Raw genomic sequence first — 27,828 nt, 5'->3', positions numbered from 1 at the left:
TCCTGACGGCCTTTGAGAATATCTGTGAGCTGCACCGGGTTGACCCTGCAGACAGGCTTCAGTTTCTCATCCCCTCACTGGACTCCACAGCCAGGGAGGTGTACAGCTGACTGAAAGGGGCGGAGACAGGGGACTACGAACTTTCAAAAAGGCCCTGCTCCGCGAGTTTGGGCTGACTCCTGAGATGTACCGGAAAAGGTTCCAGAGTCAGCGTAAAACCCGTGAGGTCACATACCTACAACTAGCCAACCGGGCCCAGGGGTACGCCCGCAAGTGGACAGCTGGGGCCCAAACTAAAGAAGACCTGCTTGACCTATTCGTACTGGAGCACGTGTATGAGCAGTGCCCATCCGACCTGAGGCGATGGTTGATGGACCAAAAGCCAGAGAACCGCAGCACTCAGGCCAGCTGGCTGACGAGTTTGTGAACAGTCGGACAGGGGATAACAGAGAGGAATCCCAAAGGAACAGCCCACCACAATGCAGAGAGAGAGTCACCAGGGGACCTACCAGCGGGGAAATATGGAGAACCCCCACCAAAGGGGAACATCCAGCGTCAGGTCCATCCGACCCGCTCGAGGGGACCCACGGGACATGGGCTGCTATCACTGTGGCCAAAGAGGCCACATAAGGGCCCAGTGCCTCAGGCTCAGGGACAGACTGAGCGGACCCAACCCACAGAGGGTTGACTGGGTAGAGACCCAGCCAGGCGAGAGGCAGCATTCCCAGGAAAGGGGGGCTGGCAGCATACTACCTGCTAAGGAGGGAGGAGAGCTCCAGGCCAGCTCCTCTTGGGGGCTGGATACTCCAGACTCAGGGTTTTTGGTTTACAGGGTGGGCGCAGGGCTGTCCCTCCGGAAAGAGTACCTTGTTCCCCTGGAGGTGGATGGGAGGAAGGTCAATGGATACTGGGATACGGGCGCAGAAGTGACGCTGGCCCGGCCCGAGGTGGTGGCCCCAGATCGGGTGGTGCCCAACACCTACCTGACCCTGACGGGGGTGGTCAGGACCCCATTCAAGGTGCCTGTGGCGAGGGTACACCTGAAGTGGGGGGCCAAGGAGGGCTCCAAGGACGTGGGGGTACACCCGTATTTGCCCACTGAGGTGTTGATGGGGGGGGGACCTGGAGGACTGGCCAAGCAACCCCCAGGGTGCCCTGGTTGTGACCCGTACTCAAAATCGGCAAGGGGCACTGTGCCCTGACCTTGGGGAGGGTGCCTTGCCCGAGGCACAGGACCCTAATCTGGTGGGGAGGGAACGCCCAAGGACACGGCTCAGGGAGGCTGCGGCTTCAGACCCAGCCGGCGAGAGAGAGCAGGTGCCCATCCCTGTCCCAGCTGCTGAGTTCCAGGCCGAGTTGCAGAAAGATCCCTCCTTGCAGAAGATAAGGGACCTGGCCGACCTCAGTGTGGTACAGACCATGGGGAGAGGTGGCCAGAAAAGGTTCCTGTGGGAGAAGGGGTTCCTGTACCGAGAATGGGCTTCCTCAGGGAAAATGGAGTCAGGGGGGATCAAGAAGCAGCTGGTGGTACCCCAGAAGTATCGCTGCCAGCTGCTGTACCGGGCCCATGACATTCCCCTCTCAGGGCACCAGGGAGCCTGGCGTACCCAGCAGAGGCTGCTACGATACTTTTACTGGCCTGGGGTCTTTGTTACTGTCCGACAGTACTGCCGATCCTGTGACCCCTGTCAGAGGGGGAGGAAGGCGTGGGACAAGGGGAAAATGGCTTTAGGACCCTTGCCCATCATAGAGGAGCCTTTCCAGAGGGTGGCCAGGGTCAAAAGGGGGGCTCTGAACCAAGAGAGCCCAAATCACAGACCTCCAGACTGGAATGCTGGGAGAAGACCCAAGCCCAGTTGGAACCCCAGGGGTATTGGGGTGGGAAAAGGGCACGGGCCGCATAAACCTTCCCACAGGTGAACTACGAGTGCCATCGAGCATACACGACCTAAGGGGGTGTGTGAAACTGGAAGGGCCTGGTGTAATTCTCACCGTGGAATGGGAGGGGTGTTGGAGCATCCACGGGAACGTGGGTAGGTTCGAACTTCCCCGGGTCACTGGCTGAAGTGACCCCGCTCAGGTCGGTCTCGAAGGGGGGAGAGATGTGACGAACTGGGACTGTTCTTAATGTGGTCTTTGAATGCTGAGTGGAGAGTGTTGGATGGGAGGGCAGGGGAGTGTGGCTAGGATGGTCTGCATTGGGGGATGGGAGACTGGCCTTGAGGGAGAATACCTGAGCATGTAACATGAGAACCCAGGAAGGGGTTAGAAGCCAGGTGACACCTTGCCCCGGGAAACTGAACAAAGGCTGGAGAGTTTCAGGGCTGGCTGGTGGAATGGCTGGGAGGGAGACGGGGCGCTGACCCCCCAAGGGGGCTATGGTGCCCTGGGACCCCAAGATGGACCTAACTTGGGGGGTCCTGTTGTCTGTGCCTGCAAGACCTGTCTTGGACTGTGTTCCTGTCATTATCAGGAGGAGCTACAAGATACAGTTAAAGGGCAATAGCTCCACATGCGGATTGGAAGGAAGATTTATGGGCTTGTGTTATGCAGATGACCTAATGGTCCATTCTGGCACTAAGCTCCATGACTCCATGAATTCACGTAGATACAATGCTATGGTTTGGCAGGATGGAGCTCAGAACAAGGTTGCAGTTTGGAAGTGGGAAATCTTTCACTGTGTTCAATGTGTTCGGACAGGAAGTGTCATTGCTGCCAGACCCCATGTACCCCCATTCTTGCCATTCATAAAGACAGCAGAGAGTGATTCACTATCCTTGCAGGCCAGGGGAGAAGGAGAGCAGAAATATCCAGCAATGCAGATCCCACAATCCATAGATAGGAAGAAATACCCCTGCTGCTTTTCATATGGGTTTGTCTTCACTGGGTTTTTGTACCTTAATTGCCAATTAACTAAAGGTACTTAGCCCATTTGTAGCTGCTAGTGTGAACACTCTCCACCCTTTTGTTCCAGGCTACAGATGGTCAGGCCCAGATCACCAAAGGCATTTACGGTCCTACCTTCTGTTGAAATTAATGTAAGTGGGGAGCGTAGGCCCAGATTTACAAAGGGACTCAGGTCATGTCTACACTGTGGGTGCTGTAGCGCCGTAGCGTAGACATTTCCTACATCGACAGAAGGGGTTTTTCTATCCCTGTAGGAATTCCACCTCCCTGGGAGACAGGAGCTAGGAGGCTGGAAACATTCTTCTGTCCAGTAGCTGTGTATACATTGGGGGTGAGGTCGACATAGCTACAGTACTCAGGGGTGCAGATTTTTCACACCCCCTGAGCACTGTAGTTATGTCGACCTAACTTTTAAGTGTGGACAGACACTTAGAAAGTCACAGGAAAATGCTGTGATCCACAAAGCCCAAGTGGGGCACCTAGGCTCCCCGTACGATGAATGGGGAGAAATAAGTGCCTTAGAAAGCAATCCACAAAAGCCAGCATGCCAGGTGGGGAGCCACATTGGCAATAAGAGATACACAGTCCAGCCTGCCTGACCCGCCTGGTACAAGCTCAGCTCTCGCCTTCCAATCTCCAACACTGAAGCCTGTGGAGCGCCCCAGGATCTGCCCACCTCTTGATGGGGATTTACACCCTTCCACACAGAAGGGGGCTCTGACATTTGCATTGCACCATCCACCCTCTTTGCAAGGGGCTGGCTGGTGGCCAAGAATCAGTGCACGGGGAAGGGGCTGGCTGCTGGGGACACCCTGTGGGAACCGCTACAGCCTCAGTACTGTGGGCCCTCCTGTGTGGGTGGATCTCAGGGACAACAGTCTGTGCTGAGGTCCTTCCATCGGGATGGTTCCACATCCCTAGCAGACTCCTTGGCTTGGGGTCTGCATAGCCATCAAGGAATCCAGACGGCTTTGGGACTCAACCACCTGCTTCTTCCTTCCAAGTCAGTTCCCTGACCTACCGGTAGGTGCAAACAAAATGTTACAAGGGCTGGAAAATGTTGATGGCACATATTTTAGGGGCATTGTATCTCAGGGACCCCTTTATGTAACAACCCCAAATTTGGCTCTCTTAGCCGACTCTGGAGCCCTATGAGGCACGGGCATTTTCAAGACAATCTGAGCAAGCCCGTGGATGTTAGGGCACTTTGAAAAATCATCTGTTAAACAGCAAGTCTCAGCTTTAGCTAAAGCAGAGCACTTGCTCTGTTATCTTAAAGAAATCTTTAGGATACCTGGCTCTTCTATAGCACTTTTCATCCATAGATCTCAAAGCACTTTACAAAGGAGGTCAGCATCATTAGCCCCCTTTCACAGATGGGGAAACTGAGACCCAGAGAAACAGCACAACTTGCCCAAGGTCATCCAGCAGGGCAGTGACAGAGCTGAGAATAAAACCCAGGCCCCAGATCAGTGCTCTGCTCATGGCCTCTCTGCACCAGTTACAGATGGTCAAGGTTTATTTGTGACAGCTAGAAACTCTAGTTCTGTTATTTTCTCATGAGAGCTGAGATTCTGATGAACAAGAAAGCAGATTGGGAGACTTACTGGTTTCCTGTCCCAGCTCCAACCAGCCCTAGGCAAGGAGTGGGATGGGGAAACTATTCCTACATGGGTGCCTTCAGGGTGTGGGGTTGGAATCTGAGAGGGCAGAGGGGATGATACAGCGTGACCTCCATGCCAGCATCTGGGGAGGGGGAGTGATACTGTGTTTATCCCCAGAGCTCTAGGGAGAAGGGTCTCAGAGGCATTCTACTGTGTGTGCCCCAACTGTGCGGGGAGCAGGGTCTGCAGGGATTATACTGTGGGCACCCCAGGGCTTTGTGGGGAATGGTCTTTGGGGGATTATACTGTGGACATTCCTAGGGCTCTGTGGGGAAGGTTCTTTAGGGGGGATTATACTGTGGGCACCCCCAGGGTTGTGTAGAAAGGGATCTTGGGGGTGATATGCTGTATGCCCCCAGGGCTTTGTAGGGAGGGGTCTCAGGGCCACCTAGGGTTCTGTGGGAATGGGTCTTTGGGATGGGTATATCCCATTCACTCTCAGGGACCTGTACAAATAGGTGGCTGAAGGTTATAGTGTGTGTCCCCAGAGCTGTGTGCGGGTCACACTGGGGGAGCGCGCAAGCTGTGTGGGGAGGCGTGGGGGGTCACATGGCTATGTGGGGAGCAGTGGGGTCACAGTGGGGGAGTCCCATAGCTATGTGGGGAGGGGTGCTGGGTTTCACTGGGGGCGTGCCCCAGGTCTGTGTGGGGAGGGTGAGGGGTCACACTGGAGGAGCCGTGTGGCTATGGGGGGGGGGGGCACACTGAGGATGCCCCGTGGCTGTGGGGGGGGGCCAGGGGGGGCACCCGGGGGGGTGCCCCGGGTTGGGGTGGGGAAAGGTGGGGGGGGTCACACTGGGGGAGCCCCTAGCTCTAGTCCACTCTCCGTCCGCTGTCACCCGCTGTGCCTTTTCTGAGCCCTTCGGAGTAAGGAATGGCTATTGCTACTACGTATGCGCACGGGTTTCCTGGCGGATTAAGCTGATAGACCCAAGACCGGAGCAGGACTCGTGGCACAGCTTTTGCGCATGCGCCAAAGTGTGGCTGCGAGGTGGAGCCAAAGCGCCTGCGCCGGCGTTCTCGGCCGGAGGACGTGAGGTTCGTGCGCGTGCGCCGCGTGGGAATGCCCGTCGCTCTCTTGGTGCCGGGGGGGAAGTCGCTGCGCGTGCGCGGCCAGAGGAACCTGCTCAGAACAGGAGGGAGGAAGCCGCTTGGGAGGAGGTCGCGGTCGCGGTCGCGCAGGCGCAGTGTAGCGGCCGGGCCGATCCTGTGTGTGTATGTGAGAGTCTGACGGGTTCAAAATGGCGGCGACTGCTCCTGTGTGAGGAGGGGAAGGGAGTCCGGGCGGGGAGCGGGGGATGGCAGCGGGGTGCCGAGCCCGCCGGCGCTGAGGCAGAGCCGGGCGGGGCGCTGGGGACGCTCGGCCTTGGGGTGCCGGGTCTGGGTGGGGAGGCGGCGGCGGCCGGGGGGCAAGTTGGGGAGAGGGGGGAATTAGGGGCGAGTTAGGGGAGGGGTACCCCCAGAGTGACTCCCTCATAGCCCTGGGGCACCCCCAGTGTGACCTCCCTTGGGGTGAGTTTAGGGGGGGAGATTTGAGGTGGGGTGATTGAGGGGGTGGGGCAGGGGATTTGAGATAGCTTTGGGGTGAGTTAGAGGGTGGCCTGGGTGGAGATTGGAGGTAGGGTGACTGGGGGTGGGGCAGGGGATTTGGGCCGTGGGCTGGGGTGAGTTAGGGGGTGGGTGGAGATTTGAGGTGGGGGGCTGGGGTATGTTGGGGTTGGTGGGGGTTGATTTGGGGGTGGGGTGACTTTCCCCAGGGGCATTGCCTGTAACTGGCTGTGAGTCTGTTCACTGGGTGTGTGAGGATTTTATTGGGGGGGGGGGTGTCTGTGTGTCTGCTCCCAGCCACGCTGAAAAGGGTGAGCTTTGCAAGCACCCTGAGACTGTCCTGATCCCCCTTCTATGAGCAGAGCTGTTTTTCTGGGACTTGCCATCCCTTTTGGATACTAGGATCCTCTGAGCACCCAAGATGAAGACAGCCATGCGTGGGATTTAATTTCTCCTCTCTTTATTTTTCTGAATCTTTTTTCATCCCTAGAAAAGGACAAAGGAGAAGAAGAGACCTGGTGAGAGACTTGATTTTCTTCATATCCCCCTGCTTTTGCCAACAGTGATGAGTCTAGTGACCTCTCTAGTGCCCAGGGTCTCCCTGCTCCTCGACCCCTCCAACTTTATGTAACTCAGTGAACCACACATTTTATTGTGGCTTCTTGGGAGCAGCCAGTCACTTGGCATTATCTCTCCTTTGCCTTTCTCCCCAGAGATGAGCTGGGATTTGTATGTGGGCATTGTTTAATCTCTTTACTATATTGCACTGTTCTCATTTGTTTCATGTTTTTAAAAACATTTTTGGAGAGAGGGAGCAGGGCACTGGGTGGGGTGAGGGAAGAGGTTGGTTTTATCCCTGAGGTAGGGAGAAAGAGTTGATGGGATTTCTTTCCCTCTTGTCTTTTACTACTCTTAAATACAAAACTTTGTAAGGGGTTTTTCCCTGACTCCTGAAGAGGGAGATTAGGTTAAGACTTATTGTTATTGGCAAGTCATATCTGTCAAACTTCTGTTTTAATAATTTGTGCAATTTAAAGTGAGTTCTGTGTTACTGAAGGATGCTGGATTGACAGTTCCCCAGAGATTGACATCCTGAATGTCTTCCCAGCACAGTCAAACCACGACAGCAGCCATGCTATCTCCTTTCACCAACCCAGCTGCCTCTCTGCCCAGGCCCAAGATCACTTCTAAGAATGAGGAGTGGAGAGTTAAGTCTGTAGGCCAATATCTGAACTGGCCTTCTCTGATTAGACTACTAGGGTTGGGGGCCTGTTAGACCACAACTACACTATGTAATTTACCATGTGTTGTGGCACTGTGTTATGATGTACTAGTGCGCTGGTTATTATACCATAGCTTGTCTGTGCACATGAGAAAAAAACTGTTTGACTATGTTATTAGACCACACTCAATCCATGTAAACTGTCTATAACAGCGGTTCTCAAACTGTGGGTTGGGACCCAAAATGGGCCACAGCCCCATTTTAATGGGGTCACCAGTGCTGCCTTAGACTTGTTGGGGCCCAGGGCCAAAGCCAAAGTTTGAGCCCTATTGACCAGGGCTGAAGCGGAAGTCCGAGGGCTTCCGCCCTGGGCAGCAGGGCTCAGGGTACAGGCCCCCTGGGCTTCAGCTTTGGCCCCCCTGCCCGGGGCGCTGGGGCTTGGGCTTTGGCCTATCCGGGGTGGTGGGGCTTGGGCAGGCTTAGGCTTTGGTCCCCACTCCTGGTCTCGTAGTAACTTTTGTTGTGAGAAGGGGATCATGGTGCAATGAAGTTTGAGAATTCTTGGTCTATAATAAACTTTAAGTCACTGGTGGTAGCAGTGGCAGAAGAGTTAGTATAAACAGGGCACTGGCACTTTAACTACCGTGTTGTCTGATCTTGCTCATAATGAGTAGATATGACTTGGTGGTGAAAACACCAATTGCTGCTTGAGCTCTTCTTATGCTATCACTCTTATTGCTACCAACCATGGGAGATTTCCCCAAACAGCCTAGGAAAGACAAGGCCATAAAGATCGGGCTTTTTAATGTAGTTATAATACAGCATTATCTTGTCCATATAGAAAAGATCAAACAGTATTATATCAGAGCACCTCCATGTGATAGCACTACAGTGAGGCAAATTCTGAGCTGTGGAATCTGTCCACACTGGAGTCAGTCATGTTATCCGCAAGTATGTTGAAATACTGTTAGAAGAGTTTCTGCACGTTTTCCCTGACAAGAGTCCATGTGGATTTGTTGTTGAAGGGTAGGGGGGAGCTGCAGAGAACCACATTACAAACTATCAAGAGGAGGAGTCTACAGCATGATTTAGGAGACATGCTTCTCGGAGACACACATCTGATTCTCTGGGAAAACCATGCTACAACCCTGCTGCCACCAAATATGTTTAAGTATACATTTGAAGCCAGCATGGTTCTGATCCCAAAGTGGAATGGCTTAACGATGACTCCAATGTGGAGGCATCTCCCTGAACTGAGAATATGAACTCACTTCACATAGACCAGAAAATGATAATGACTCCAGATTACTAGTCACCTGGCGCCAAGCTAGAACCCCAAGGAGTTAATGGAGAAAGGAGAACATAAGAATGGCCATGCTGGGCAATTTCAAGTGATCCATCCTCTGTCATCCAGTTCCAGCTTCTGGAAGTTGAAGGTTTATGGATACTAGGAGCATGGGGTTGCGTCCCTGACCGTCTTGACTAATAGCCATCGATTCTTTTCTGAACCCAGTTATACTTTTTTCCTTCACAACATCCCCTTGCAATGAGTTCGCACATGACTGTGCGTTGTGTGAAGAAATACTTCCTTTTGTTTTGAACCTGCTGCCTATTAATTTCATCAGGTGACCCCTAGTTTTTGTTTTGTGAAGGAGTAAATATTAGCTTTCTCCACACCATGATTTTATAGACCATGAGTATATCCCCACTTTGTTGTCTCTTTTCTAAGATGAGCTGTGCTAGTCTTTCTAATGTTTCCTCGTATGGAAGCTGTTCCATACACCTAATAATTGATGTTGCCCTTCTCTGTACTTTTTTTCCAGTTCTAGTACAGTTTTTTGAGATGCGGTGACCAGAACTGCATGCAATATTCAAGGTGTGGGCATACCATGGATTTATGTAGTGGCATTATGAGATCGTTTGTTTTATTATATATCCCTTTTGTAATAGTTCCTAACATGTTAGCTTTTTTGATTGCTGCTGCATATTGAGTGTTTTCAGAGAACTATCCATGATGACTCTAAGATCTTTCTAAAGTAGTAATAGCTAATTTATACCCCATCATTTTGCATGTATAGTTGGGATTGTTTTCCAGCATTCATTACTTTGCACTTATCAGCATTGAATTTCACTTCCCATTTTGTTGCCCAGTTCAGTGAGATCCCTTTGTAACGCTTTGCAGGAGCTAGCCCATTGCTGTTCTGTGGCCTCTGTACATAGTATTTCACAATGTTACAGAATCATTCACTTACGAATGAAGAAATGAAGGCTTAAAGGAGCGTTTCTAATATCTGTGTGCAATCTTTCACTATTTCATTCTGGTTACTAAGGAGGAAGAGGAGGAAGACAGTAGCCCCGGAGTATCCTTCTCACTCTCTTCAGAAGAGTCAGAGATGGAGCCTGAGGAAGAGAGGATCCGTTACAGCCAAAGATTGGTCAGTATTCACTTTTACCCATCAAATTCTCACTATTAGTCTCTTTATTTGCCTTTCAACCCCCAAAAAACTCCCTGGCTTTATAGTGGGAGCAGGCTTGTTACCATCCCATGTAGCAATGAGACTAGCATCTCCAGCTTATACAATGAAACATATAACCACTTAGGTGGGCAATCAATCAGATCATTTGATGCCTCCAGTTCACATCATACAAGTGTGTCTTATTTTGGGGGAACATTATAACCATGGTTGTTACCAGCCCAATGCATGGCTATTTAAGCTTCAAAAACGGAAAAGTCACAGGTCAAAGAATATGCTTTCAGACATAAGAAACTGGTATAGTTGTTACTTGTGACAAAACAGGCATCTCTTAGTATTTGGGGCAGATGGGGAGAGGAGGAGTTGGGATGCTGTGTACGTTAAACTGGGGTGGCTTTCCGTTGGCATTACAATGGCCCAAATCTGTCTTGAGTATACTTTGAACCTGCGACTGTCAACATTTAAAACACTACAGCAGCACAGCTGCATCACTATAGAGCTTCATTGTAGAGGCTGTACAACAACAGGAGGTGCTTCTCTTCTCACTTAGTCAGCTACCTCCTTGAGTCAACAGAAGAATTCTTCTGTCAACTTAGCACTGTCTACACTGGGCTTAGGTTGGCATAGCTACAGCCCTGAGAGACATAACTATGCCAATGTACTTTTTCAGTGTAGACCAGCCCGAAGGAAATAGGCTCTACGCTGAAGTTAGTTGGAACTGGTGGTGTGTGTTTGTCTTATTTTAGTATTCGCACTCCAGAGGCCAGATCTACACTAGGAAAGTAGGTCGCTATAACTACATTGCTCAGAGGTGTGAAAACCCAACACCCCTGAGCGACACAGATAAATTGACCTAACCCCCAGTGTAGATAGTGCTAAATTGATGGGAGAATTCTCCCATCAGCATAGCTCCCACCTCCTGTACAGGTGGAGTACCTACACTGAGAGGTGAATCCCTTCCATTGGCATAGGTAGCATCTTCTCTGTAGTGCCACAGCAGCACAGCTGCAGCATTTTAAGTTTAGACCTTCCCTTACAGAGTCTGAGATTTTATTAATGATGTCGATGTCTGGGACAGAGTTCCCATCAAGAGAAAAGAAAAAAAGCTGGTGTTCTTTCATTCCCACTTCATGGAGAAGTCATGCTAAGCTGCATGGTCAGCTTGGTCTCTCTGCCCTAACCCTCAAGCTTGTGACTACTGCAATTAAATCTTTATCCTTTAACGCTTTGAAATAAAATCAGTTGGCATGAAGTCTAGTGAAGTGGTGCACTGATCTCTAGGATTAGGTTTCCCAGAGGGGGGAACGGTCACTTTCCTTGTCATCTAGTCAATCGCTACTTCTGTGCCTTAACAGCCTACAGAGAGCACTAGTGCTCACCTTGTAAAGGTGAGGTAGCAATTGTAATCTCTAGAGTAACTGATTTCATTCCCGCTAAAGGATTTGTTCCTAAGAGGAAGGAGAAGTTAGTAGGGCCATGTTTCATCTTGACTTAATGATAAAGTTCTAGTTTGAGGACTGTGAGGACTTAAATTTTGTGGATATAATCTGCAGGCTAAACATCTGGTGCAGAAAACATCTTAGTGAAAGACACACATTCTTCATACTTCCAGCCCCTTATGGCTTCTGTGGGAAACTCTGAAGTAACTGCTACAGGCTGTATAGTTGTCATTGTTTGCCAGCCATGCCTGTTAAAAATGGCTGTAGTCATCAAACTTAAAATTACCGTGAACTATGGGCTCTTTTACCTATAGCTGTAGTAGTATTGGTGGTTTAGCTCCAACAAAATGTTATGAGCTGAATAAACAGCAGTGTTGAAGTAAGTTCAGATCACAGGAGAAGGAGCATGGTTGGGGATTAGAGCAGAGGACCTTTGGTCTTCCTGTGTCCTTGGGGTAAGTAAGTGTAGTTTTGCCAGAAAAATCACACCCACAACCAACATAGCTAGGTGAGCAAAAACCCTAGTGTAGATGCAGCTATACCAGCAAAAAGTCCTTTTACCCCTATGGCTTATTCTGATAGCGTTAACTGACGTAAGCAAAAAGAGTTATTTTGCCGGCATAAGCTGCCTCCACTGGAGGGGGCGGCTTGTGTAGCTCTACTGGTATATCTATACTGGCAAACCCTTTGTCTCACAGGGAGATCTGTTACATGGGGGTCATGATGTTTAATTTATTAACGTTTTGTAAATGTCTGCTGCTTTCTTCCTTGTAGCAACTTCCAATTTACCACGCTACCACTTTATTTGGGCTTCATTACCACCCCCTTCCTAATCTCCTCTGCTAAAAATGATCAGTGGTTGAAGATCTGTTGGGGTTAACTCTTAAGTGCCAGCATTAACTATTTAACATGTTGTTGAGATGAATGGGCTGGAAAAGTAATTCTCCTATCCCAGGGGTTCTCAAACTGGGGGTCACGACCCTTCAGGGGCTCACAAGGTGTCAGCCCCCATGCATGCCAGGGTTTCGGCTGTGAGCCATGTGCAGGGCTGACAGTCCGAGCCCTTCAGAGCTAGGTGGCCAGAGAGCAGCAGCTGCTGGCCATGCACCCAGCTCTAAAGGCAGCGCTGCCCCCAGCAGCAGTAAAGGTGGCATGGTATGGAGGGGAGGGGGAGTCACTTTTTTGGGCCAATCATCACAGTCTGAAATATTTTCAAAGGGGATCCTAGCAAAAAAAAGTTTGAGAGCCCCTGTCCTAGCTAATGTCTCGGGCTGTAGCAGACTCAAGAAGACTGCATTTCATCAGTTAACTTTACAGATAAAACCAGAACGTAATCATGGCTGCAAAGAAGGCTAGAAACTCTTCTAATTGCAAGCTTTGATTCTGAGGAGTCTGAGAGCATGTCTGTGCTACAGCAGCACAGCTAGAGTGCTGGAGCACCATAGTGTAAATGCTTCTTACATCGATGGAAGGGGTTTTTCCGTTGCTGTAGTTAATCCGCTTCTCTGGGAAGTAGTACCTAGGTTGATGGAAGAATGCTTCTTTAACCTACCTGTGTCTACAGTGTGGGTAGGTTGACCTAACTACGTCGCACAGGACACACAATTTTTCACAGCCCTGAGCGGTGAGGGTAGGTCGATGTAACTACATCACACAGGGGGCACAATTTTTCACAAACGCTGAGTCGTGTAGGTGAGTCACTCTAATTTTTAGGTGTAGACCAGGCCTGAATGTATTTGAGTGAGCAACATGACACCAAGTGGACGTCAAGTCTATGGGTCAGGCATTTGACCACAGTGGAGACTGAACTTCCTACTTGGCGCCTGCATGGCCATGCTGGCAGGAATGGCAGTTTGAGTAGGAAGCATGAACTGCAGATGTTTAGACTCTACTTATGAAGAATGAACTCAAAAATTCATTCTCCTGGGGCTGTGAATCCAATACTTTTCATCCTCAAAGACACCACTTAATTCTGTTTTCATGCAGACATGTACAGATGGACATTGTAGGGAGTACATGAGTTAAGGCTTTCCAGTTAGTCGTCTGGCCATTTTGAAGAGTCTGATTTGTCATATTGCATCAGAATATTGGTCCAACTAGTCGAGGATCATATCTTCAGCAGCAACCAGTATCTGATGCTTCAGATGACAATTAAAACTCTTTCCATATTGCACTTGGCCACTTGTAGAATGCTGTACAAGAGGAAGATTCCTCTATGATCATCTTATTGGCTGAAACATGAGACTTTATTACCCTTGCATCACTATCTGAGTTCACAGAACCACAGATGTGTTTAGTTATCATCATGTACTCTCCCAAAGCTGTACTTTTCTCCATGGTCCCTTCTGATAGTGAGTTCCACAGTCTGTCCTGAAGAGAAATGGATCTAGTTTGAAAAGCTACTGCCCCTTACTCTTGTGGTATAGAGCCAAGGTATTGTTAGTTCTGGAGATTCTTTTCCTGTCAGTGGAGCATCATTGGTTTCAGTGCACAAGAGCAAAATAATCCCAGCTTCCCACATCAGTTTGGTTAGATTCAACCATACTTTTAAATAGCATTCGTATAAAAAGAATTTCTGTACTGGCTAATGATTTATAGCAGTGAAAGGGGAATTCAGTCTCCAAGGCCTACTCAAATCTTGTCTTCTCTGATGTCAGTAAGAGCATGGGATGGTAATTGTAGTTTTAATAGTGTAAAAATGTTCCACTGGAAACACAAGTAAGCGTTGCCTTTCGTATACTGTCAGTTGCAAAAATAGTCATTGGTGGGAGCTATATGCAGTCGGTACTAGAAGGGTGGATTAGAACCAATGTGTGAAAGACTCCATATTCTTAATCCTTTCAGCAATCTAAGGATGCCGGGGGGGAATATTTGAATCACAGGAATAAGAAGTCTCACCCTCTCATTAGTCAGTGGAACTCAAAGCATTATCCATATACACACGAATTAAGACTTGCAAGACCCTTGGGAGAGAAATTAGGGATTGTTTTACCCACCACTGAAATTGTTCTACAACCATTCAGTAATGAAGTTTGTTAGGAAATGAAGAGCAATAACATTGTATCTAGTCAAAGCAGTTTGACTAGAATGTAGAGCAATAAACTGTCATTACCTTAACTGGAAATTCTGCAGGTCACTGGGTCTTTTATGTTGTCAAGTCATCAAGGCCAAGGGTCTTTGTCTCAGACTATCTCTTTGTGTTTGTACATAGTCTAACACGATGGGTGTCTTGATTGCTTATTGGGGCCTCTGGACCCTACTGCAATACCTATAATCTGAAAGGCTGCATTTCCTTTTGTACATTGTACACATCCCATGCTGGCTGTTTTGTCATAGTTGAAAATGCCTCCTATTGAATCACCGATACTGCTTCCCACCTACTCTCCTCCCACTGACCCTAGGTGTTCTTGGAGATCTCCCATTTAAGTACTGGCTTGGCCTGACCTCTTGACTAGATCCACATGGGAAATCTGCAGATGCTCTGCATGAGAGAAACTGTGTCCCCACCCGCACAAAGTGAAAGCTCTTCCATGCAAAGTGTGAACCTGCTTTGACATGTTTGATGTCCGCAGTATCCCTCCAGACACTAGTTCAGATATGCTTTACAGTGTGTGGATTCGTAGGATAAGGGAAGGTGCTCAACCACAATTCCTGACACTGATCTCCATCATGCTGTAGGAAGGATCATAGTCTGTGTTTTGGGGAAGCACTCAAGGCAGGGGTGAGAGACAGACTTTTCTCTAGGAAAATGCCCTTTGCAGCAGAGTAAAATATACGAGTATAGTAAGTTTTATACTTCCTGTTTTTGAGTAGCAGTGAAACTGGCTAGACCATTGTAACTCAGAATGCTATGCTGGGAGTTGGGAGCAGGAAAAAGGGCAAAATCTTATTTCACCCCAAAGCACTGCGCGGGGGGGGAGGAGGAGGAGAAACAGAAATGGAAGAGTGCGCACAGCCCCATCCTTTACAGCAGGGGTTCTCAACTTTTTTCTTTCTGAGGCCCCTCAGACATGCTATAAAAACTCCACGGCCCACCTGTGCCACAATAACTGGTTTTCTGCATATAAAAGCCAGAGCTGGCATTAGGGGGTAGCAAGCAGGGCAATTTCCCCGGGCCCCATGCCACAGGGGGCACCGCAAAGCTAAGCTGCTCAGACTTCTGCTTCAGCCCCAGGTGGTGGGGATCAGGGCCCCAGGCTTCAGCCCCATGCAATGGGACATCGTCTTTCTGCCCTGGACCCCAGCAAATCTAACACTGGTCCTGCTTGGTGGACCCCCTGAAACCTGCTTGCGGCCCCCCAAAGGGTCCTGGACCCTTTGTTGAGAACCACTGCTCTACAGCAATCATAGCTATAGGGAGTTAAGAGTGAGCAGGGCCTTCTACTCTAAGGGTATGTTTACACTACCCGCCAGATCGGCTGGCAGCAATCGATCCAGCGGGGGGTCGATTTATTGCGTCTAGTCGACCCCCCGAGTGCTCTCCCGTCGACTCCTGTACTCCTCCGCCGCGAGAGGCGCAGGCGGAGTCGACGGGGAAGCGCCAGCAGTCGACTCACCATGGTGAAGACACCACAGTAAGTCGATCTAAGTACGTCAACTTCAGCTACGTTATTGGCGTAGCTGAAGTTACGTAACTTAGATCGATTTTTTCCCCCCCCCTCCCACTCTCCCCCGCAGTGTAGACCAGCCCTCTGGCCTCTGGAGGCTCTAAATTGATCAGACCTAGGCTAGCGTCAAAATATAAGCCCCAATGGGTAGGAAGCCAAGTAGCCCTTGGCTTCCTAGCAGTGGGGGATGTTGGGGTGATTCTTCATCAGAATAATTTCTCTGGCTTCTGTTGGCCTTAGGGTCTCTTGTATTGGCCTGTACCAAGTAGTAATAGCTAGCAATTGACTTTAGATCTCAAAGTGCTTTACAAAAAGATCAGTGTCATGGGTGGTAGCACTTCAAGTCCTGATCCCAGTTATTCAAGTGCTTGTAGCTATGGCTGTCTGGGGTGGGGGTGGGGGGTGGCTTGGATTGCCAAATGCATGCAGCTGTGGATGCTTGGGGGTGAGAGGTGCCAAATATACTTGCATGTGAATCTGGAAGGGTTGCATTCACCCCATATTCATATTCTAGGACTGCCTCCCAGTTTGGGAACAGATGCTCTGTGAGCACCTACCTTGACAGGCTATGCTTTGTTAAATTACCTAAGAGGACCAACTAAAGTGATTCTCCAGCAAACTGGGTGAAACCTTGTGTGGCTGAATGCTCTTCAGCTGTAATGTGATCATAGCTGCTAAACACACCTTACTTTCCTAATCTAGACAGGACTTGTGAGACTAATCACTTCAATCAACTCACTCCTCCCCTTGGCCTCAAAAAATGGGTTTCAGGCTCACTTCACTAACAATGTGTGAGCAGCAAACTATCTTGTCTTGTAGAGACTGCTCATATTTAGCCCCAAACTTAGTTTTTGGACATATTTTTAATGGAACCTAATATCAGTAGAAATGACTACTTGGAATGCTCTGAAATGTCAGTAGAACAGTTATGTTAAAAAAGCATTTCCCTGCAGTATTTGCATCCTAAACATTGCAGCCCTGTGCTAACCCATTAGAGAATCTGAAGGAAAAAAAGACTAAAATGTGACTCAGTTGTGTTCGTTTTCTCTCAGCTGAGATGTGCAGGAGATAAATGCCTTTAAACAAACCTTTAAAAGGCTCATTTGCTGTTTATTATTTAACACAGCTGTTTTTAAAAGCTGACTATCCCTTTAACATGATTTGTAAGCTGCAGTGCTGACTGAGCTGAAGGGTACTTCCACACTACCCGCCGGATCGGGGGGGGGGGGGGGGAGGGAGAAGGGAAGCAATCGATCTATCAGGGATCGACTTATTGCGTCTGACGTGATAGATCGATCCCCGAACGCACTCCCCGTCGACTCTGGAACTCCACCAGAGCGAGAGGCAGAAGTGGAGTTGACGGGGGAGCCGCGGCCATCGATCCCGCGGCCGTCGATCCCGCGCCGTGAGGATGGGAGGTAAGTCAATCTAAGATGGGTCGACTTCGCTGAAGTTGCGTATCTTAGATTGGTTTCTTCTCCCCCCCCCCCCCCCTTCAGTGTAGACCAGGCCGAAGAGACTCTAGTACAGCAGATAAGCACTTTCAGTTGCCTGTCCATACTAAACAAAGTTTGCAAGTAGCATCAGTATTTCCTCTTAATGAGCATGAATATTTAAATATTTTTATGGTGTTATCCCTGCTGGAGGTGTTACTAACTCCTTAGGATACCTGTTCCTCCCCATTGGCTTTTTATTGTTCACTAATCCTTATTTGTTAGTCCCAGCTCTGGGTCTGCAGTTCAGAAGGTGGCCCTTTGGGACAGTATTTCATGTGTTGGGGCAGTGGCACTGTGTTTAGAGGAAAAACAAAAGCTCTTACCTCAGACTGAATTAGGTTATTGTCTGTGCAAACATTTGGGGCAATTGCTCCCTGCCATTGGGGAAAGCTGTTAGCACTCCTGATGCACAGACCATATTTGCTGATTCCAGTGAAGGAGAGGACATGGATGAGCTTAGTGGAGGGCTCTAAATGGCTAGTATGAACTCTGAAAGTTAATTCAGTGGCCATTGTTGACCTTTCAGTTCATTGGCTTTCACAATTATGCAGTCATTGTTTTGTTTGGATTTGTAGTTAAATCCTATGATCATATGACAATGCCCAGAGATACTCATCACTGTGAAAGAGAAGGAAGTTAAGGATCTGAGAGACCTGCCATAATCAGTGTTGTATATGTGCAATAACGGGGGGTGGGCAAACTTTTTGGCCCGAGGGCCACATCTGGGTGGGGAAATTGCATGCAGGGCCATGAATGTAGGGCAGGAGGTTGGGATGCAGGGTGTGTGTGGGGGGGTACGGTGTGCAGGAAGGGGCTCAGGGCAAGGGGTTGGGGCAGAGGAGGGGTGCAGGGTGTAAGAGGGGGCTCAGGACGGGGTTGGGGTGCAGGGGGCTCAGGGCAGGGGATTGGGGTGCAGGAGGGGTGCGGCAAGGGGCTCAGGGCAGGGAGTTGGGGTGTGGGGTGCAGGCTCTGGCCTGGTGCCGCTTACCCGGAATAGCTCCGGGGTGGCAGCAGCATGCACTGGGGCCAGGGCAGGCTCCGCGCTGCTCCTGGAAGCAGCTGGCACCATGTCCCTGCTGTCCCCGGGGGAGGGGGGCAGAGGGCTCCGCGCACAGCTTGACTGTGGGTACCTCCCCCAAAGCTCCCATTGGCTGTGGTGCCCGGACAATGGGAGCTGCGGGGGGTGGTGCCTGCAGGTGGGCAGTATGCAGAGCCCTCTGCCTCCCCCCTCCCCTCCAAGGGGTGGCAGGGATGTGGTGCCAGGTGCTTCCGGGAGCGGCGCGGGGCCCGCAGCGCCAGGGGAGTGGCAATCCTGTGGGCCAGATATGGCCCGCGGGCTGTAGTTTGCCCACCCCTGGCAATACTGAGCTCTGCTCTTATTTGTGGTCTCTAGTATATTAATACAGCACTATTGGCCAGTTCCTGATTAGTGTGCCGAGGTGCCACTAGACTGACACATGTCTAGAACACCTCCCTTCTAGCAGTATAAGAATTTCCATAGTAGGTCAGATCTCTGGTCTATCTAATGTATTTAACATGTTTATTATGGTAGTGCCTAAGGGCAACTCAATGTAGGGACCCATTGTGCTAGGTATTGTGCATAGAAAGTAGTAGATGGCCCCTGCACTGAAGAGCTTACAATCTAAATAGATGATTCACTCACATGATGGGAGAAGGGGTATAACACACAAAGAGAGTGTGCCATGTAATGGCAGCAAATGACAGGTTAGTCCCTTGATTATTTTGGGGGTGGGTTTAACTAGAAGGGGATCATTTCTGTTGATATGAGGCTCCATTAAAGATATGCCCAAAAAACTAACTCTGGGGCTAAAGAAAACAAAAAGGGCAGAGGGGGACAGGGCAGGAGAGAAGAGAATAAGAGGACACTGGAGGTGAAGCTGAGGGGAAAACTCTGTGAGGAAGTGGGAGTGGGAAGGTTGGAGCAAACAGCCAATCAGCACGGGGCAGAGAAAGTCCAGTCAAAACTGTAGACAGTTCTCTGAAAGTCCAAAGGTCGCTGCTTTGGCTGCTTCTGCCCCTGCTGGCTGGAGTCTCTCCAGCCTCTGATATTTGCCCATTCTCAATACTTCAGAGTAGGAAGACAGGAATAGGAGACAGGCACCCTAATGCTAAATAGGTTTGAGGGAGAATGAGTTGGAATGGATCGAGAATCAGCTGGAGTGGAAAGGTGATGCACATAATGAACAAGTGTGGATTGTTATCTGCCTTTAGGGGGAGCATTCAGGGAAGGGCACAAGGATTTGGAAATGAGAGAAAAAAATTCCATATCCCATCATTCAGTTCCAATATGGCCCAACTTGGTAGTGTCTGAAAGTAGTTACCTCCCACAACTGTTCAATGGTCTGAGACATGAGTCAGTCTTAGTCCAGTTCCTAGTGAAGCAATAGTTATATTGAGAGGGAAAGATGACTGGTTAAGGCACTGGTCTGCAACACCGGAGATCTAGTTCTGTTGATAACCTGCCAGAGACCTCTTGCTTGACTATAGGCAAGTTACTGAATTTCTTTGTACCTCAGTCTTACCATCTGCAAAATGGGAATACTAATGGATTTGTCCTAAACACCTCTATATGAGGCACTTGCACAATGAGTGTCAGTCTATAAATGAAACCTAAAACTACCACCACAATTAGGTTCCATCTCAGCAGAGATGCCAAGATCTAGATGGTCCTTAGGAACTAAGAGCTCCCTTCAATCTAGATGTGTGGCTTAATCCAGGGCATACAGAAGGGGAAAAGGTAGGCTCATAGAAATTCCTTTAGGTCGGTGTCTACTCCAGATCTCCCTTTTAGCTCTACCCCTGCAACTGTGAACAAGGAGACCTTTGAAAGCAGTGGTGGAAAAGGGAGAGACTTCATAGCAGCCCACAGGCTGCTCATAGCACTTTTGTCGATACCTCAGATGGTTCTGAGAAACTTGGGGACGAAACCTAGCATGTGACTTGAACATCAGGAGAGAGGGAGTAATGTGTATAGGCAGCAGGAAAAGATGCTGAGTCCGCTTGTGTCAAGGCTGTATCCCCACTTTGAACTTTAGGGTACAAATGTAGGGGCCTGCATGAAAACTTCTAAGCTTAACTACCAGCTTAGCTCTGGTCCCGCTGCCACCATTCTCACTGGATTCCCTCCCTGGGAAGCCTGGAGAAACCTCTCACCAACTCCTGGTGAATACAGATCCAAACCCCCTTGGATCTTAAAACAAGGAGAAATCAATCAGGTTCTTAAAAAGAAGGCTTTTAATTAAAGAAAAAGGTAAAAATCATCTCTGTAAAATCAGTATGGAAAATAGCTTTACAGGGTAATCAAACTTAAAGAGCTCAGAGGACCCCCCTCTGTCTTAGGTTCAAAGTACAGCAAACAAAGATAAACACTCTGATAAAAGGTACATTTACAAGTTGAGAAAACAAAGTAAATCTAAGACGCCTTGCCTGGCTTTTACTTACAATTTTGAAATAAGAGAGACTTGTTTAGAAAGATCGGGAGAACCTGGATTGATGTCTGGTCCCTCTCAGTCCCAAGAGCGAACAACCCCTTAAACAAAGGACACAAAACAAAAGCCTTTCCCCCCCCAAGATTTGAAAGTATCTTGTCCCCTTATTGGTCCTTAGGGTCAGGTGTCAGCCAGGTTACCTGAGCTTCTTAACCCTTTACAGGTAAAAGGATTTGGAGTCTCTGTACACAGGAGAGCTGTTACCCTTCCCTTTATAGTTATGACAGTTTGATTGGATTTCTCTCACCTTCAGCTCTGAAGGCCTCTCTTAGAGAGGACTATACCTGTTCAAATTCTGTGCAGGTGTTCCCTAAAAGAGAACTGAATAAGGGCAATGTTTGTGTCTTTATGCTCTGCTTGTCTCTGTTGCTGTAGAAACAGTACTGGCAGTAAACAGTGTGAGCTCTCTGTGCAGGGACTCTGAATCTCGGTGGAGACTCCAGGAGCTTAACTAAAACAAACTGGATTGAAGTATGGTGATGTGAAATGTGCTACAGGTTACAGTATGGCAAAGCTTTGGTAGTAAATAACAGTTCTGTCAGACACAGGTTCTTTAAACTGAATAGAAGTTTTAAGGAGAGGTGTCTTTCTTTGTTATACATCTGCACAAGTTGTGCACCAGGGAGGATGCAGAATTCAGGCTGTCTCTTCACTGCCAAAATAGGTAGTTATCATGCTGTTAAAAAACGAATGCATGTTAGCTATCCCACTATAAAATCCTAATGGAGATGAGATGCGGGTAGGTTTTACTGTGACGTAGCTAAGCAAGGCCGGTACTAATACTTCACCCAGTTGTATCACAATAAAAACTGTCTGTGTCTTTGCAGTGGGGTAGCTTACACCTTTTTTTTTGGTGGTGAAGAGGCAGCCCCACAGAGGGTATGTCTACACTGCAATTAAACACCTGCAGCTGGCCCAGGTCAGCTGACTTGGGCTCTTGAGGCTGTAAAATTGCAGTGTAGATGTCTAGGCTTGGGCTTGAGCCTGGGCTCTGGGGCCCGCGAGAGGGGAGGGGGATCCCAGGGCTTGGGCTCAAGCCTAAGCATCTACACTGCAGTTTTACAGCCTCATAGCCCAAGTTCCATGAGCCTGAGTCAGCTGACATTGGCCAGCCACAGGTGTTTAATTGCTGTGTAGACATGCACAGTGTGATAAATGCCTGTGGCTTTTACTGCTGCTGATCATAAAGACTGGGTACAGACTGGAGAAACTACTGTTTTTACTCAACAGCCAGTCTCCTGAGGGTTTGGGAGAAGAGGAGGAGAGGTACAAGGTCCTAGGCAACAGATTTGGAAGCTGCTGAATTTAACTGTTGACTAGAATGAATCATAATATGCCCCACTTTCCTCTATTCTCATGCAGTCTCATGCAATCCTTCCTCCCTGCAGCTAGCTTCTGATGGTTGTGCTTCTGGGAGTCAAGTCCAGGAGCTAGCACTGGAAGGTTTTAGCAGCTGTAAGTAGAGAGGAGAGGGCTGAGAAGTGTGTAGCTTGAGTATTCAACTACCATAACTTCTCTAGCATGTTTCACCTGAGTGTTTCCAAGTGCTTTATAAATGCTCACTAATCTGCTTAATACCCTTGTGAAGTAACGAAGGGCTGTATAGTGAATGCTTCACCTAAAGATAAAATGCAGCTACTTCTGAGATGGAACATGACAGCTACACAGTAACACTATACATAAGGCAATGTGCGTGAGATTCTCATTCCACATGGGGGGAAGCTGAAGGGCTCCAACTACGTGAGTGTAACTGGCCATGTTCATGCAATTTGAATTTGACAAGAACACTGAGGTTAGTTCCCCTACTTCAGTTAAAAAGCACCACGGATGGGCCCTTTAAGCGAAGTGGTAAGGGCCTTGGGATGTCTTGTCTAATGGATGGACTTGATTTGGAGGGAATGGCAACCCAGATTTTCCCATGCTGTTGACATCTTTCAACATCTACTGTCCAAATACTGTCCTGGTCCAGCCTTGTCTAGCTTGTGAGATTTGAAAGCATTGCAACTTAAAGTTATCAAGGTGTCATGAGAGAGGACAGGCAGAGAGTAATTTAAGCTTACACATTTTTACTTCCCTTCTGGTTTATTTGGAGAAGTCTGTCTGATCACTCTTAAGGTGCTTTGTCACCAGTACAGAATAAGAACCAACAAAGATACATGCTATTGATTGGGTCTAGTGGGTAGTGCATATACTGGGGACACTCGGGGAGAGTAGTGATGCAAAGCCTCAGTGAGTCCTCATCTAGGTCTGAGAAATTCAGCATGGATGCTATGTCTTAACTCCAGTATGCTGTCATTCATAGACATTTTTGTTTGGCAGTCTGGTTTCTCAGCCCTTGTTTGGTAGCACTGCCAATGAATATTTAACTACTAGACTAGGCTGAGGCATACAGGTGGGGTATTATGGAAAAAGGTTGTGTTACCTGTCCTGTTACTAGAGGACATCATCTCCAGAGCAGTCTTTCATAGTTTACTTAAACTTAAGCTGTCAAATGTAAGCAAAAGCAAAAAAAACGCTTCACAGTAAAGGGAGTAGGTTTCCGTGAGTGAGTGACTGTTCTTATTTCCATAGGCAGAATATAGTTTCTGAAGTGATAAGCCAATCAGGAACACGGGTGACATTATGGAAGAGGTTATAAAGTACAATGCAACCAGCAACTTGTGCAGAGCATGGCACTGCCACGTTCCTTGTTGGGAAGAGCATTCCTGTGTCAGAGGCAGCTGCCAAGAACCTGTTTTTGACCTGGCCAAAAACTCATCATGGGTCCTAGAGTTTAACAGTGTTGCCCATCAGTACATATTGTGTAAACAGCTGCTGAAGTTTTCTTCAGCCTGTGGGTACTGAAGAGCCTGACTGTATGCCCCGCCCCTGAATTGTCCAGCTACTCCTTGGCACTATCAGCTATAACTCCCCCAGAAAACATACAAATCACACACTCTCCTCCCCACTTGCTCTGAAACTGTGCCAGCCCTGCTTGTGATAGGAAGCCCTCCTGGAACTTTAAACCCTGGAAGGTCTCCAGGTTTTGACTATATTCCTGCTAAATCATGAGCCTGGTACTTGAGTCTGTCCTATTCTGGATAAACACCTACTGTATGAAATGCCAGTTAGCTTGTATAGGGCTTTGAAAGCATAAAGCAATAAGTAGTAGTATTAGACCTCGGGAAAAATCTACTGGATTAGTTCTAGGGTTCTTCATGTGAAACCATCCAGTCAGTGTTAGTTTAATATGGCTTTCTCTCCAGAAACCCTTCTTTGGAGGATGGGTTGTGCAGTACTACTAAAATTAGCCACCTGTCTTTCCCAATGTCAGGCTGTACTCCAGATTAAGGTCAGCATTCAGATCTATGCAGTAGTTGGCAGAGTATATCTAGGGTCACTTTTATGGAGGGTTGCATGATTTATTATGCTAAGGTTTGAAACCTTCAAGTTGGACAGAGGTAACACAACACTGCTGTATTAATAAATTCCATCAAGGGTCCAGCCGTTTTGGTTGAGCCAAATTGCCATGGGGAATCAGGATATTATTAACCTTACAACACAAAGTTCAGCTGTATAAGGTCCTTCACGCACCCTTTTGTAGCGAGAGACGTAGTAGCACATGCCTTGCAGAATTTTGTGCAACTGTTCCTACAGCTAAGGAGGGAGAAGAAGAATAGAGATGGAGTTCAGGAAAAGCAGAGCTGAAACTATAAAAGCTCTAGTGCTGGAAAGAATAAAGTGCTTGGACGACTATACTGTCCCCCACCAAAGCTGGCAACACAAGATGTGGTGTTGTTTGGACTCTAGAAGGCAGGTCACTGTGATCAAGGAACAATGGGTGGAGGTAAATTGTGGAGGAGCTGAGGGAAGGATTAGAGATGAGGAAAAATGGTCTTGTGGTTAAGGTTAACTAAGACTTGGGAGATCGGGGTTTAATTCTTGAAATGCCACAGAATTTTTGTGCAACCTTGAGCAAGATGCTTAATCTCTGCCTCAGTTTCCTATTTTTATAGATAATACTACTTTGCCTCATCAGAGGACTTGAGTTTAAATCTACATATATTGGGGGGGGGGTGTATGGATGCCAAAGTACCGTAAAAAGATCCAAATTTAGTTAAAATGGGGTGAAAATGAAAAGAGGTGAATAGGGGTGTGTGTGGCTAATGAGGGTGTTGCTTATGAGCAAAGCAACAGCTACTAGTTCTCATGCATGCTTTCTTGTAAACATCATGTGAAGGTAGAGGTGTGATGGTATATATATGCAGGTTAGTTTTGAAGGAGAGAGTTCAGAAAAGTATGCACAAATGAATGAAAAATTCCTTTTGTGGAAAGGAGATATGAAGATTAGAGAAATGCAGACTGTGTGGGTGTATGGGGAAGGGAGAGAGTAGTAGGGAAGTTCATGGAATAAGTTTGTGTAGAGTTTCAAACCAGGAGAGCTGTTCTCAATTGAAAGCAAAAGATAAGCTAGGGAAGGTGACATGGGGGGGGGGGGGGAGAAAAAGAGAGATGCATGTTGTGCTCCTGCTTCCTATGATGGAGAGAACTTGGGGGCAGCATTCTGGGCCCCCTGAAGTTTCAAGAGCAGAGATTTAGGAAGATTATGGAGGAAATTGCAACAAATAAGGCAGGAAGCGACTAAAGCATTGTCGTGTTCACTGGCTTCATTCCTAAAACATGAGGTGGGTTGAGCAAGCTTGATCCGTTTTTAAATGTGACCTTGTATTTAAAAGTACACAATTCATAGTTTGTTTCGAAATCTGGATTTTCAATTCTCTTCCATATTAGAGATGGGTCTGACACTTGGAAGGCAGAAGTAGCCTGTAGAGGGGTGATGTGGGTATCAAAGGAAATAGTGTCTGAAGAATTCCATTGTGCAGACAGGTGTAAGCCTCAGTCTTGCCATCCTTAAGGAGATTAGATGGGAGGTGGAAGGATCAGCATGAGTAGGGAGAGCTGCAGTTCTGTTATCTGTGTAGAAGTATTATCTATGCTTTCCATTTCCTTAGTTAGAGTATGTTACCTCTAGGAATAAATGGGGAAGGGACATGTAAAAGGTATCTAAGAGGTGACCACTGGCTTCTGAGTGTTTGGGATTAATGGAGAATGTGTAATTGTCATTATTTATCCTCCTCTAACTGATTGAAGCTTGGACTCTGCTGCAGTGAGAGCTGCTTTGTTGGGCTTCAGTCCAGCCCCTCATTACATGAGCTCTCATTAGTATGAAGAACACTCAGATGATATTGTGCTAACAGAACTGAAATACTTTTACAGCTATCCTCACTTGGTGCTGAGATCTGTTAAACGTCAAGGTAATGTGGCAGCTATAGGCAACATGCCTAACTAGTGAAGTTCTCTTCCTCCCTAGTCGTTGAAAGCTCTTTGGTGCTTGGTTTCTACAATCTATATGTGTAGAGTGTCTTAGGTTTGGGGGCACCTTATGCAAAAATATGCACATGGGATCCCAAGCTGCCTGTTGTGAGTAACATTGTGGGATGGGAAGTGGAATAATTGACAACTTGGTGGGTGAGGAGAATAGAAATCTTGCCACTGCTGGAGAGGTGTGTGGTGTGAAGAAGTGAGTAAGGCAGGGGGCTGGAGAGAGTTCAATAGACATGGAGGAGGAGTGACAATAGGACATAATGTTAATGGCTGGATGGCTTTAGCTGGGTTGCTCAGTATTGGAAGGTGATTAGAAGATTGGATTGAGGGGGGTATGTCATGAGGGGTTCCTGAATTCTCTAGCTTTGCCCTTCTTATGCAATGGCTTCCAGCATGCCTGTCCACCATTGTACCATAAACATGCATTTTTGTCCCATTAAAAATTGGCCTCCTTAGTAAATTGTGAGGATTCTGACTGCCAATGGATTCAAATACTCCAAACAGCAGAGCACCAAATGTGTAGGAAAGTTTTATCTGCTTCAAGATTTGGAGCTTCCAGTCTCTGTTATGCTCAAGCAAAGGAGTGGGCTGGCCAGGATGTATTTGATTTAAATCAATTTGATTTAAATAATGATTTAAATCACTAGTCAGGAAGACTTGATTTAATCATGGATTTCTACATAACAGTGCATTCTTGTTGGTTGTTATAACCTTAATACATATTCTTCACAACTCAGAGATGGATGTAGGTTTCATTTTTAGAAAGTACACACTATACATTTTTAAAGTGTTTTATTTTGAAAACTTTTCAGATTCATTTTCTGATATAGCTGTAAAAGTAATGATTGTTTGGTTATTTCATTTACCAAAGGTAATTGAAGCAGATATTTATGAAGTCATTGGGAGGTGAACTATCTCCAATTCAACAGGTTAATCATTAATATTTGGAGGATTTTCTTGCCATGCTGTATTAGGAGGAGAACATCACCAGACAGACATTTAAATTGTTTTATTTAACTAAAACAACAACATTGTGTAGTCTGGATTTTTTTCTTCAACAGCAAACATATAATTTAACAAAACAAGCATATGAATTTTTGAATTTAGTTAAACATTCAAGTTTTTTAAAATCGGTTTGTTTTTGTTAAAACTGTTTAACTAAAATAGTTAAATGAAATATTAAAAAAAAAATGAAATCGACTGTCAGCCAGGTCAACATGAGAAACTTAAAATATTGACTTCTGCAGCTAACTCCGTTGTCTTCTCCTTCATTTTCCTGTTTGTTCATAATCTGGAAAAGAAAAACAAGCTTTCCTGCTTTTTCAGGTCCCAAACGATTTCTCAGTTTGGAATGAATTAGTCCAAAAGAGGAAAATATTTTCTACACCAGCAGAAGAAGCTACAGCTGTTAAAAGTGAGATTATTACTTCAACAGTCTCTGAATCCAAGTGCTTAAGTGACTTCCACCAGTTCACTGGTGTGACTTTCTTTAAAACATCATCAGCAAACATATATTTCTTGAATGGTTCACCCTTAGCTCAGAAGTTTATTATAGTTGGCATTATGGAGGGATGATTGCTGGATGTCCATGTCATAGC

At 47.5% G+C, this 27,828-nt stretch overlaps 1 protein-coding gene across 2 annotated transcripts in view; it reads left to right on the top strand.

The window, feature by feature from the left end:
- The first annotated feature begins 5,782 nt into the window (after positions 1–5,782).
- Positions 5,783–27,828, top strand: part of KDM2A (lysine demethylase 2A) — a 90,831-nt gene continuing 68,785 nt past the window's right edge. The window contains exons 1-3 of one of the 2 annotated variants that reach the window (XM_024220036.2): positions 5,783–5,832; positions 6,610–6,637; positions 9,672–9,776. In XM_024220036.2, coding sequence (XP_024075804.1) covers positions 5,813–5,832; positions 6,610–6,637; positions 9,672–9,776 — 153 coding nt within the window. In that variant the 5' untranslated portion in view covers positions 5,783–5,812. Of the gene's footprint in view, positions 5,833–6,609; positions 6,638–9,166; positions 9,218–9,671; positions 9,777–27,828 lie in introns of those variants that run through there. The other variant, XM_026650530.2, reaches the window with a different exon arrangement.

This window comes from Terrapene carolina, unplaced genomic scaffold (genome assembly GCF_002925995.2).
Source record: "Terrapene carolina triunguis isolate 2854851 unplaced genomic scaffold, T_m_triunguis-2.0 Scaffold90, whole genome shotgun sequence".
Lineage (NCBI taxonomy): Eukaryota > Metazoa > Chordata > Testudines > Emydidae > Terrapene > Terrapene triunguis.
This window is presented reverse-complemented; position numbering and strand designations above follow the sequence as displayed.